Raw genomic sequence first — 13,715 nt, 5'->3', positions numbered from 1 at the left:
CTATTAATTATGGTGAAAAATTATAACAATGTGTAGAGTTTGCATATATTTTAATTTAGTTGTATATTTTCTGAAAAAAATTTATATTGTGCCCTACTTCCACTGATTGTGTTTCTTATCCTTATTTGGGTCTGATTTATGACAAACTGACTGCTGTTCAAACCAAAAGAACGACGGACGACATCCTGCTGGTAAATATTATTTAGTCACAGTACTCTGTGCTCCTGTGCTGCTTCTCGTCTGACTGAGACGGAGAACAAGCATAAGGGGAGGGCCGCTGACTGGTGAAAATTACTAGTCTGAATTAAAAAAAATCATACATAGCCACATGTGCCAATCTGTCCTGTGGAAAACTGTTTTCTTTTTACCTGAAAAGGCCAAAACTTCATGAGTACAAATTAACAGACAAAATGGCCAAACCAAATTCGGACCTCCACTATATATACAGAGTTACTCAATAAATTACATAATTATTGACATCTAATATAAACACATTTAAGATTTGGATATTGCATCAGATAAAAAAAAACATTTTAAATACAGAATTGTGATCCTAATAAGCATTTTAACACCTGCCTCAAGTTTTTTTTTGTTCAAAAGGTACTTTTAATCTGGCAAACATCATTAGTTTACATTTTCTAATTTATTGAAGGCTTTTGGAGCCTTATGTGGCGCCATAATAAAGGTGCTGTGTCTGCCAGTAGCCCCTATTGAAAAGGTTTCTTCTACATGGCTTCAACACATGCAAGTGCTTTGCTTTTGCAAGTCCTCTGTGACCTGTTTAAAGAGTTCTTCTGAGCTGCAGCTGGGGTTTGTGCCTCTATTGCTTTTTGTAAAATGTTTGGTCTAGGTTTACTTCTTGCTCTGACAAGCTTTCTCTCCGTCCATTGGCACAAACGGGTCTTTGAGCACCTTACCATGCAAAACAGTTGACTGAAGTCCTGCCCCCATCAAAAGCCAATTTCTTCTTACTTTGTCTTCACAGGTTGTATCTTTTCACAGCATTACAAGCTGAAGCTGGTCCTTCATGTGGGCTATGTGTTTGCTTTTCTAGCCAGCTGTGTGCCCAATATGAGCAGACCTCTTGGAAAGTAGCGGGTGGCTGCAGAACCGTCTATTTTTACTACTTTTATGACTCCAGCTGGCTAATGAGAGGATAAGTGAACAGTAATATATATATTTTTTAAACAAGGACTTTGTGAGTTGAAAAAATTATCAAATTGGTAGAACTGAGAACATTTAAGTTCACTTTGTTGTGGCTAAACAACAATTTTAGACTGTTGTATTGTGACATTTATTGGTTTAGGAAACATAATGCCGATTGCTGTCAGTGATTAATGCAGGATTTAGGATTCAGGTGAACATCTAATTAAAGCCAGTCAGTATTTTACCCACCATATTGAAACTTTTTAAGAAACAGGTAGCTCAACTGAATATGTAAGACATGAATACTCGTTCATATTGTTCTTTGTTATTGTTTAACTTTGGAGCTATGGCTTCCATTGAGATCTGTTTCCAGTTTTATAGAGAATATAACATTTTTGGGTGCAGTTAATTTAGTTTAAACTTCATTTTAATTATCACAAAAAACATGTAACACAGTTAATTATAGAGTTTGTGTTTCCAAGTAGTTTGTCTCTATACATACATTTAGATAGAAACAATCCTTTTAAATTAATCCTGATTTGCATACAGAATTAGAAATACCCTGCTAATAAATTGTCTGCATGTGTTCCCCACAGATCTGTCCTTGGATGGTAGTTGTTTTTGCTTGATATAAATTATATTCTACCTATATATATTTTTTTTTATTGTAAAATAGTGATCTATGTCGGTTAGCTTGTCACGATATCCAAATTTCCAACTCGATACAATTGCTAAGAAAAATACTCATTACTTGATTCCTTTTTCGAGACCATGGCCAAATTTTTTGAAGGCACATGATCCTTTGTAGTTTAGCGCAAAAATATTATTAAATACAATATGAATATTTTAACTTCCTTAATTGTCCCCCAATACTTGGGGGACAATTCACTTCCTATCACTTCCCTATTTGGCAAAACAGTAGACAATATAACACTTATTATAAGTGTTATTCTACCTGCTTATATATAAAATGCCACTTTGTGCTTCCATTTGCCTTTCAATTCACTGTTGATACATCTACTAAAGGACAAAAAAGATCATTCTATACTTAAATTGTGTTTCAATACAAACATGGATCTGGCTCGCACACATTTTTTTTACAGTGTAAATAAGAATCTGATCCATGCATAGGTATTCATTAGCAGCCCTGTGCAATTTCTGTCTTTCTGGTAATTTTGCATCATTTCTTTAGTGATCAACGTCTGCAGCAGGGTTGGTTGGTACAGGTTCCTTCCTTTTTCGACTGCAACCGTCAGCTTTAGTCTGGCTCCACCATAAGCTGTGTTATTATTAGCATAGAAAAGTGGAAGTAATCAGGGTCCTGGTTTGTTTCGTTTCTTTACCACTAGTAGCCGACTGAGCTGTCAGCTGATTAACATTTTCCAGCGTTGATTCATATAACTGTTGAACAGAGTGTTGCCAGACCCAACGGAGCACCATCATGGGACTGGGCAATTTTAAAATGTCTCAGTAAGATTATGTTTGTACAATTAAAAAATTATATATATTTTAACACTTTTTAGACGTCTTTGCTTGGCTTTCAATAAATGTGGAAGACTCTGTGTAACAAATTGTAAATATTTTTATTGTAAATATTTTTACTATGAATAGCTATCCACTCTTTGGTCATGCATTAGTTTTAAGATCTGGTTGTGAAATATTTATGCATTACCTCATGGAGCAATTACGTGCTAATGAGTCAAATTTAGGTGATTTTGCTTGTTTTCTTCTGGGTGGTCTGCCATCAGGTGCTGGAAAGAAAGATGGCCGACCCTCTTCAGTAGCCCCCCCTAATAATAACAGCGACATATGTGGTGTGGTTGTAGACATAAGGGGTAACCTAACCTTAAGGAAGCTGAGTGGCTGTCGCAGCTCGTTACCTCTGAGCTTAAATGAAAACTAGTAGAATTTTTTTTTTTTGCTTTAGTTGGAGCCTCACCAAGCAGAACTACAGCTCAGCTCACAAAAAAGTGACTGAATATGTCAACCAAACCAGCCAGGGCCAACACGTCAAGTTTTGGTACATAGCTATTTTTGAAGGTAAAAATCATAAAGTTCTTCTGATGGCAAATAATAGATATAACAACAAAATAAAATGATAAAAAAACAAACCAATACGACTACTAAAAGCGATGGATAAAAACAGTATATCAAACTAAATGAGGTGTACAGGTGGTCGTATAATTAGAATTTAATGAAAAACTTTTGTATTACATTCATTCATTCATTACGCCCAGTCTGATATATTTCAAGTGTTTTTCTTTTTATTTTGACGATTATAACTGACAACTAATGAAACCCCCAAATTCAGTATCTCTGAAAATTTGAATATTACTTAAGACCAATAGTTAGGTCTAGCGTATCTCATCTTCCTCTTCACAATACCCCATAGATTTTCTATGGGATTATGGTCAGGCGAGTTTGCTGGCCAGTTAAGAACAGGGATCCCTAAACCAGGTACTGGTAGCTTTGGCACTGTGTGCAGGTGCCAAGTCCTGTTGGGGAATTAAACCTGCATCTACATAAAGTTAGTCAGCAGTAGGGAGCATGAAATGCTCTAAAACGTCCTGGTAGATGGCTGGGTTGACCTTGGACCTCAGAAAACACAGTGGGTCAACACCAGCATGTGACATGGCACCTCAAACCATCACCGACTGTGGAAACTTTACACCGGACCAAAAGCAACATGGATTATGTGACTCTCCTTTCTTCCTCCATACTTTGGGACCTAGATGTCCAAATTTAATGCTGTCTCTTGTTCCAGAGTGGCTTGACCCAAGGAATGCGACAGCTGAAACTCATGCCTTACATACGTCTGTGAGCGGTGGTTCCTGAAGCACTGACTCCAGCTGCAGTCCACAATTTGGGAATGTCCCCCATTTTGAATAGGTTTTGTTTCACAATCCTATCCAGGGTGCATTCATCCCTATTGCTTGTACACTTTTGTCTACCATACCTTTTCCTTCCCTTCGCCTCTCTATTAATGTGCTTGGACACAGAGCTCTGTGATCAGGCAGCCTCTTTAGCAATGATCTTTTGTGTCTTGCCCTCCTTGTGCAATGTGTCAATGATTGTCTTTTGAACAAATTTCAACTCACCAGTCTTCCCCATGATTGTGTCGCCTACAGAACTAGACTGAGAGACCATTTAATGGCCTTTGCAGGTGTTTTGAGTTAATTAGCTGATAAGTGCACTGCAAAAACGGATCTAAAAATAAGCAAAATGTTCTTAAACATAGTGTTTTTGTCCTTGATCTGAGCTGGTAAATATTATCATTTGCCAATGGAATGAGTATTTTTACCCCTAAAATAAGATAATTAGACATCCTGCACTTGAAATAAGATGATGGTGATGAAATGTTCCTATTTTAAGTGCAAAAATCTTATTCTATTGGCAGATCATCTTATTTACCTGCTTAAATCAAGGACGGATACACTAATTTTAAGAAAAGTTTACTTATTTTTAGTTCCGTTTTTGCAGTGTGTTGCACCAGGTGTCTTCAATATTGGACCTTTTCACAATATTCTAATTTTCTGAGATATCGAATTTAAGGTTTTCATTTGTTGTCAGTTAGAATCATCAAAATTAAAAGAAATAAACACTTGAAATACATCAGTTCAAGTTAGAGATGCACCAATCTGATAACCGGATCGGATATTGGCTCCGATATTGACTAATTAGCTGGATTGCATATCGGATTGGAAAGGCCGATCCAGTGTTCCGATCCAGTCATTTCTTTTTTTATTAATATCATACACATCAATACAGGTATGGCGATCTAGTCACTTGTATTATATGTTTGCAATGTGGTTACGCAGATCACGCCACAGCAGCTAGCGATGAGCAAACACAGAGTAACATAAAGCAAGTGTGGGGCTGAGTCAAGTCTGCCATTTGGAAACATTTCAAACTTGATACTCCAACAAGTCCGACTGCAACATGCAATATATGCAATGCGTAAGTTGTGAGGGGGTGATAAGGTTGCTAAATTCAACACAACAAACTTAAATAAGCTCCCTACAAAAGCACCATGCTAAAGAACATGCAGAACCTTTTTAACAAAGTTTATTTTAAGCCTGATAACCTCACTCACATGGCAAGGTATCGGATCAGTATTGGGTATCGGCCGATATGCTTAGCCCAGGTATTAGTATCGGATTGGATCTGAAATTACTGGATCGGTGCATCTCTAGTCTGTGTGTAATAAATGAATATCATTTTTTTTAATGGAATTACTGAAAAAAATTTTTTTTCATGATATTCTAAATATATGCCCAGCCTCTGTAATTCAGACAAACTTGAATTGAAGAAATTCCTGACTGGATATAAGTGCATCTAGCTGCTTTTTAGTAGCCAGTATTGTATCTTCAACAAATACATGAAATAGGTATTTAAAGTTGTTTCAAAATGTTACAGTAATCCATTTTAAACCAAAGCAATAACCATAAAACAGAGATTAGCCTTTGACACCACTGTTCTGAGCTTAGAAAGATCCCTACAACAGTAAAAGGAATTTCAAATAGGCTCAGGTGACATTATGTGGTCAAAGACAATGACAATTGTGATGATCGAGTGTACAGGCTACCTATGATATTGTGCTGGTGTTTAATCACATCAATCAGATTATCAGGGGCAGTGAACAAAGTCTCTGTTTTCAGTTTTTAGCTGGAAAAAAATGATCCGTTGGCCATTTTTTTTATTTCTGTCAGACAAGAGTTTATCAGGCTGAGATTGCTCAAAAGAACAGTGCAACTGGATGCCATCAGCATAGAGATAGCAGAGCTTGTGGAAATATTATAGCACTCATAAGTCTGTCTCAGTAGGGGTTTATAAAGAAAGAAAAGTATAGGCCCCAGAACAGGAGCCTGAGGAACCCCTTAAGGCAGAGCTGGCATTTCTGATGTGGCCTGATTCACGCAGACACCAAAAGATCTGTCAAAAAGGTATAAATAAAGAAAACCATTTCAAAACACAACTAGAAACAAAGTATAAATCTACATGTCATCCAATATAACGCGTGTGTGTGTGTATGGCAGTTCAAATTGGTTTAACTTGATGTGACTGTCTAGTCTGGTGTCGAGTTGTGCTTTAAGTGCAAAAGCAGCAGCCAGACAGAGTCAGCCTGCAGATTCTGAATGCTAATTTGATTTCCTGGTCGATTTTTGCAGGAGAGCCTACATGTGTTCTGCCAAATAAAACAAGATTCAGAAAAGAAGATAAAAAAAACCCACATTTGACATCTTAGACTACCTGTAGCATTATGCTAGGAGTTCATTTTGTGGATGTCGAGTCGCTCATGTTAAAGAAATCAGTTTGAATCTGTCAGGATACACTTGGACATCCAAAAAGATAGCAGAATGCATAATGGACCTAATGGAATAATCGATTACCATAGAATCCTCTAAAGCACTTAATTTTTAATGTCACTATCATTATATGGAATATCTTTTAGCCTTTTTTAATCTTCAGTTCAGCTTTTACTAAGATGTAATGAGTGTCTAATCCTTAGTCCTGCTCCTCCTGAGCAGTTCTTTCCATTGATTTCCTTTTCAAATGCACCCTTTCAAAATGAGAATGGCTGCACGGATCAATTACACTGCCACTTCATAAATACAAGGCAGAAAAATAAAACATCACTCTTTCACACACTCTGAAAAGCACATTTGGGCTCAGACTATTCAGTCAGGGTCTGACTTGGGTCTTAGTGTTACTCACTCTGTGAAACGGGTCTGATCTGAGGATATTCCTAATCTGTTTTCCTCTCTGTCTCGCTGACGATTAAGAAAAAAAAAAAAGATCCCTAAGAGGAAAAGTAGCAGCTGAATGCCTTACAGACTGTAAGATGATACAGCACAAGGAAAAAAAAAAAAAGCTAAGCGGTGTTTATTCCCCTCTTTCTCTTAGCAGTGGAAAAGTTTCTTAAAATAAAAAAAAAAAACGCTTTGTGCTGGAGGGGGGTTCAGGCAGGAGTTTAATTTCTTTAAGCTTTTTTGATCCACATGAGGGTTGTGTTTGAAGAAGCAGGATTCTGTGAAGCTGCAGAGGTGCATTTGCTGGAGTAAGATCTTAATAACGTTAAAAGACGTTGTGCAACAGTTATTTTTGGTTCTGCTGCTGTTTACCGAGTACTTGTTGCGTTGGATTTGTGTAAAAGCAGGCTGTTTATTAGCACCAGCAAAGCATAACATCTTTTGGTATTGCTATGAAATGCCATTAAAGATTAAGATTAAGACTCATTTGATTAGGATTAAATATGATGATGTTCCTCCCAGGTTACATGCAGATAATAAGTGGAGATCTGTCTCTTTTGCATCATTATCTTACATTGATTAGGATGAGGGGTGCTTTATTTTTTTTTAGTTTTGTCTTTAGCTCATGAGTCATATAGGAAAAGCTATTCTGATAACCCTTTTAAGAAGAGGAAGGCCTGATATTTTAGTTCAGAATAGAAAGGGGAACCGTTTTTTATTTAGGAGTATGTTGCAAAGTGTTGCCTGGTACAAAATGTCTTTAAGAATAGATTTGATTAAATTTTATTTATATAGCAATTTTATTCATATTTATTTATATTCTTAAGGTTTAAACCGCTTCTAAATAAGAAGATATTTCTTTTCACACCACTGCATTTTTTCATGCCTATAAGGAAATGGTCCAGAATTCGAAGAGCACAACGTTACCTCTGTCTGCTGTTTCTACTGTTGAGTTAAGGTCATTATCAGCATCTTTGCATTTATTGTTTCTTCATAAGCACACAATTGCTTGCAGGAATTAAAGCGTTCAAAACTTGAGATGCACTGATTTTTTTTTTTTTTTTTTTCTGGCCAATTCCAATTTTGACTCACTCAGGTTTTTGTTCTTCAAAGGACTAAAGCACAAAAAGAGAGGGAAATTGTCCTGGAGGGTCTTTTATAGAGGTAGTAGTGTGATTCCTACGGCGGATGAAGGAATTACAAGAATGTCACGATTAATTGGAAACCCTCCTCCTCATCTCCCATCACATTTTTTAGTGTTTGACCAGCTGGTCACCGATCAGATCTAATCAAAGAAATTTGACCGTTGACCTGATCTCTGACCGGTTGAATCACTGACATTTGCTGCTGTAAAGAGGCGAAAATGTACTCAAGATAGAAGAAAATGTGGAATGTGCACGCAGTGATGCACTTGGCACCAAATGTTTGGTTAAAGTTTGGACCATTGCATCATTATAGATTTAAAAAAGTTGTGTATTACTTATTGACACCAAGACCCCCAGGGACTTTTTTTAAGATTCTTCTTTATTCTGGATCCCTTAGGTAAATGTATTAATCAAGCTTGATATAAATAAAATCAACATATTTGTAGCCCCTTGCTTTGGCTCTATTGTAACATCTAGTGGATTTTGAAAACCATGTCCTTCACTAAAGCAATAGAAAATACAGCCCACAACCTTGTTGAACATAATAGTAACTTCCCTGCACTCAAAGGAGAATTAGACACATCGGCAGTGACTTTGACTGAAACACAGTTCAGCAGAAGACAACGAGCATCTGACAAAAAGAAAATGAGCTGTTTTTTTTTGACTGGTCCATACGTAGCATTTTGCCAAGCTAAGGGGATCCCGATTGATCAAAATGTTTTTGCTGCAGATACAGATAGAAGAAGAAGCATTTTATTGTGATTGACCGAACATCATCGATTCTTTTGAAACTTTTATAAATCAGTTTTCTTTTGCTTATGTATGTATTCCTTGAGAATAACTTTTTAACCTCTTAGAATAAAGTGATGTAATTAGCTGGACTGCGTTTTGACTCTAATCACTAGAAACATGGATAAGCAATAGAAGAGAGTGCTCCTTCATTCCTCAAACGCTAAATGGATTTGTTACAAAGCAGTTTAGGGACTCTGAGCTTTGATTTCCACTGGGTACCTTTATAACTATCTGTGTTTCATAAGTGCACAGCATTGTTTCTTCTGTTGTGGACCATTTTCTTCTAATATAACTAAAGTTCACCACTGTGCGACAATAAAGGATTATTCTGTTCTTAACATACTGACAGATACACAATAAAAAAAAAATCCACTATCTACTGTTTGTTCGCCATCATCATTGCGAAGCATTTCCTCAGTTTTTCTCTGAGCTGATTGGCTGTTGGGCTTTAACATTAAATTTAAAATGTTCCATTACTCATTGGGCAACCAGATGCAATAAAAATGGAGGTGCACATGAATTTTGAATGGGTTCTGTCAGTTGAAGCAATCCTTGAACAGTTTTGTTTGCAGATATTTTGCTGTTTGGAGGGAGGGGGGGTATCAGTGTCACTGTTTGGGTTGGACACATTTCTAACTTCTACAATTGGTAAGAACTGATAAACTGTCCAACGATCGCCACAGACGTGACCTCCACTCAAACGCAGAGGATGAAACAACACACTGCAGTCTAATCCTACTCTGAACAACCCCAGCTTTCAGAGGGAGGGCGGCTTAAGACTCGTCAACAAACATGATGATCCTGTTTCCAAATTAAAAGTTAATAAGCCTTTTTTTTCCTTAACTGTTGTAATGACAACAAAGAGAGACATTAATGCCAAAATTTTAGATTTGATTTTACTGTAATAAAGGGAACTAAAAGTAAGTGAGATTTGTGTATTTATCCTAGACTTGAACAGGCAAGTTTAAATTATCTGCCAATGGAATAAGATTTTTGCACTTAATATAGGAAAACCCCTTCTCTGTCGTCTTGTTTCTAGTGCAGTTTGTCTAATTATCTTACTTTAGGGATCAAAATACTCATTCTGTTGGCAAATAATCTTTTTACTTGCTCAAATTAAGAGACAATACACTGAAAGTTTACTTGTTTTTAAACCACCTTTTTGCAGTGCGGTGCTACTTTCTAACATGACATCTGTTTGTTGCATTGTGCAGACGGTGCTTAATTCCCAGTTTCATGTCCGGTGTTTTTACATCTTCTTCCCCGTCTATTTCTACCCTTCAACTCCACTCTGACAACAATACTCAACACGATTCCTTTTGCAAATGAGTTTGACAACCCTTTCTTTTTTATTTGACTCTATAACCACCCATTTTGCGTTCTCTAAATGTAACACGCGGACGCTGCAGATGAGTTTGATAGCATGCGTGGAAATAAAGTTTTCTGCTGCTGGACATCGGTTTTGTCTCTAAGCTGGAGTGGTGGGTTTTAGACCCTGCTTCATTCCGTCTTTAGACTCTAATTATAATGACTAATTCGTGGAGGTAATTAACTCTGATCTTGTTTTCTCTTTCAGAACTCGATGAATCTTCCTCCAGACAAGGCCCGGCTGCTGCGGCAGTATGACAACGAAAAGAAGTGGGAACTAATCTGCGATCAGGTGAATATACCTCCTCGGTGTAACGCGGCGTAGGCTCTGCAGGATTCACGCTAAGTGACCCATTGCTACACTTTTTAAACGAGCCGTATTGGCCATTTGAACCTTCTGTTGCAAATCTGATGTTAAACACAATGTCTTGCGTTCCTCATAACTCTTGAAAGGTGTGAAAAGATTGTCGTGGACCAATTGAATTAACACTTCTAAGTCTTGCAACAGCTTTTCAGTTCGTTTTATGCGCAGACTTTGACTGGGCCGTTCTAACACATGGAGATGCTTTCGTCTGAACCATAACATTGTAGTTTTTGCTTTATGTGTGTCGGGTTGTCGTCCTGTGCGAAGGTGAACTTGGCTTTCTGCCATAAGGTCACCATATGCCTGTTGGCTGCGTCTCTTGGAGCTGTGCCGTACTCTTTCCATCCTCAGATGAAGACCTGAAGAGGTTCAAGCTTGGGATATTGTTTAATGGCCTAAGGCTGCCTTAAAGCGCTCCACAAACTTCTCCCTAACTTGTCTGCTGTGTTCCTTTTCTCCGTTTTGTTTTCTAATGTTCTTTAACAAACGGCTGAGGTATTCACTGAATAGCTGGAGCAGTGCTTATATTAGACACAGGTAGACTTCATTTATTAGTCAAGGGACATACGGAGGCAATTGGTTGCACTGGGTTTTATTTAGGGGCATTAAAGTAAAGAAGGCTGGGTATAAATGCACACTAGTTTAATAGTTTTACTTTAACATTTTTTGGAGAACCCCTCTTTCTTTTCCTTCAACTTCACTATTTTAGGTTGGTCCAGCAATAAAATGCATTAAAGTTTGTGCCTGCTTCTTGACAACCTGTAAAAAGTTCAAAGCTTGTGAACACTTCTGCAGATGCGTGTCTTCGTGATGACAGTGTCTTCGCTCCCCTATCCGGCTTTTGCCCCACAAGGATCCTCCATGTGCTCACAGATTGCCTCAACTTTCTTGGTCAAGTGGGTTAAGTGGCACAGCAGGGTGCAGAGATCAGCTAGCCAGTTAAAAGAGCTCCCAGCCTGTTATTGGCGTCAGTGCTGCATGTAGGAAATAGCAGAGTGTGCATATTGAGCAGTGAGCTGTGGTCTGAGGGCAGCGGATCTGCCAGAAGTTTTCTGCCTCCTCGAGCAGCGAAGAAAAGGACAGACTAGATCAAAAACCGCCTTCCACTCAAAACTGTATGGAGGGTCGGTCACCCTGAAGAGAACCGGGCCGCTGACCAGCAAAGATTCACCCAGCAGGAGCGGCAGAACTTTTCAGGAACCTTTCAGGCTGAAAGTGAAGCTAGTTATGGCCCCCTTTTTCAAAGTGCCAGCGAAGGAGTTTCCAAAGCATCACCCCACTGGGTTTCATACTGGCTTGTTGAAATTCATCCTTTTAAGTGAGAAGGCGTTCTCCTGTTGCTCGGTTAATGTTTGAAGGTCTGCTACTTGATGTTGCTTCCTCCTTGCTTTCACTCCCAGCCTATATCTGTAACAGCTTACACAGTTCTGGGAATAAGATGCAGTCTGTGTCCATAGTGACAGTGAAGCCCTTAGAGTAACCATGCAACGGTGAAAGAGTGGAGCAGAAACAAAAGGTAGACCTCCTTTGTCCGCCAGTTGCCCCTTAGGTTGACGGTTTAACCTATTGCTGCTAGTGTGAGGAGTTTTTCAATCAAAAAGGTTAAACAAAATTTAAATAGCAGAGGAGAAAGCAGCCAGATCCAGTTACTGCAACCTTTTTTCCTGCTAACAAGGCACTTTCCAGGCGGTTAAACCACACACCTAAAACTATCCAAAGAACTACAATTTGTGAACAACTGCTTAATTTCTTTTAATTGGACAGACTTTATTGATTCAAGGAGAAAAAAAGACAATTTATTTTCAATCTGCTGCCCAGACACACTTGCTCATATAGGCTCCTAAGCACCATGTGTTTTAAAAGGTTGGTTTGCCTTACACACATTATATATATATATATATATATATATATATATATATATATATATATATATATATATATATATATATATATATATATTTTTTTTTTTACCATAAAACAAGAGTTTTACAGCTATCGGTCAACTTCTTTGTAATTTTGCAGAATTTCATACATTTTCTTTCCACAGTTGGGCAGGGCTCATTTGTTTTGCAGTTACTGTCCTCTGAGGGAAAGAGAGAGAGAGAGAGAGAGATTTCCTTTCCCGACTCCGCTCTCATCTTGCATTTCCTGTTTTTCTGGGTGAGACTCTCTGGCTGGTAGATGTACTGATGCTGATCTCATCTTGTATCTTTGCACAGTGGGCAGCAACACCTGTTACGGGAGATGTTCTACTGCAAACTCGCTTGTGTTTGCATAGAAGTATGTGAAGCAGGACTTAGTCGACATCCTTGAAGCAAGTCAAGGATGCAGAATTGTCTAGACCAGCGGGTCTTGAGCGTTTGACAAATACCAGCTCAGCAAACACTCGGGTTTCTAACAATAATACTGCAGGAGTTTGACTTTTTTAGTCGGGTGTATTTTTTTTTCTTGAAGACAAAATAAGCAAATACCTGAAATAGTTATCCATTTGTGTGGTTAAAGGTGCAGTTAAGTTTTGCATTCAGGTTTTTTTGCTTGGGAGTCAAGTTGGAGAAACTAAAACTGACATGAACTCCACCTAACAGTACAAACAAATACAATGCTTGGAGAAAAAAGTGAAGGTCTCACAATTACATCAGCCTACAAGATAATTTTTTGCCAATTTAATATTCTTTCCTATTACGGTATTTAACTTATTTGGCATGATTTGGCTAAGCTGTTAGTGTTTCAAAAACCACCACTAAGACACAGCATACAAAAAGAAAGCAAATGGTGGGAACGAATGTGACATTATCATCAGCAGCACCACCACAGTGCCAAGTTGTTTCCCCAAGTTCAACCGTGTTGCTCAGCCAATCCGTTTTATGTAACCCTGTCTGGCTCAAAGCTGGTCAGTGTGTGGATGCACAGTCATCCTTGAGCTGATTAGTGTGTGTGTGACTTCCTAACGTACTTATTTGCTTAAAGGGCACATGCCTCATATGGGAACCAGATTTAAAAAAAGAAAAATCAATCCAAGAAAAACATTCCTGAGGTTATATATATGTGTGTGTGTGTGTGTATATATATATATATATGATGACTTATGATGGATTTTTCTCCAAAATGTGAAAAGTAGTCACAGGGTCTTCTTACTAAACAAACTAAAGG

The 13,715-nt window shown here is 38.0% G+C and overlaps 1 protein-coding gene across 13 annotated transcripts in view; it reads left to right on the top strand.

The window, feature by feature from the left end:
• fmnl2a (formin-like 2a) overlaps window positions 1-13,715 on the top strand; it is a 74,813-nt gene that overhangs the window by 14,720 nt on the left and 46,378 nt on the right. For all 13 annotated transcript variants that reach the window (XM_012878342.3, XM_036139444.1, XM_012878339.3 and 10 more), the window contains exon 2: window positions 10,410-10,493. In XM_012878342.3, the coding sequence (XP_012733796.2) occupies window positions 10,410-10,493 (84 nt within the window). The remainder of the gene's footprint in view (window positions 1-10,409; window positions 10,494-13,715) is intronic.

This window comes from Fundulus heteroclitus, chromosome 7 (assembly GCF_011125445.2).
Source record: "Fundulus heteroclitus isolate FHET01 chromosome 7, MU-UCD_Fhet_4.1, whole genome shotgun sequence".
Taxonomy (NCBI): Eukaryota; Metazoa; Chordata; class Actinopteri; order Cyprinodontiformes; family Fundulidae; genus Fundulus; species Fundulus heteroclitus.
Note: the sequence above shows the minus strand (reverse complement) of the source record. Positions and strands in the feature narration are given on the sequence as shown.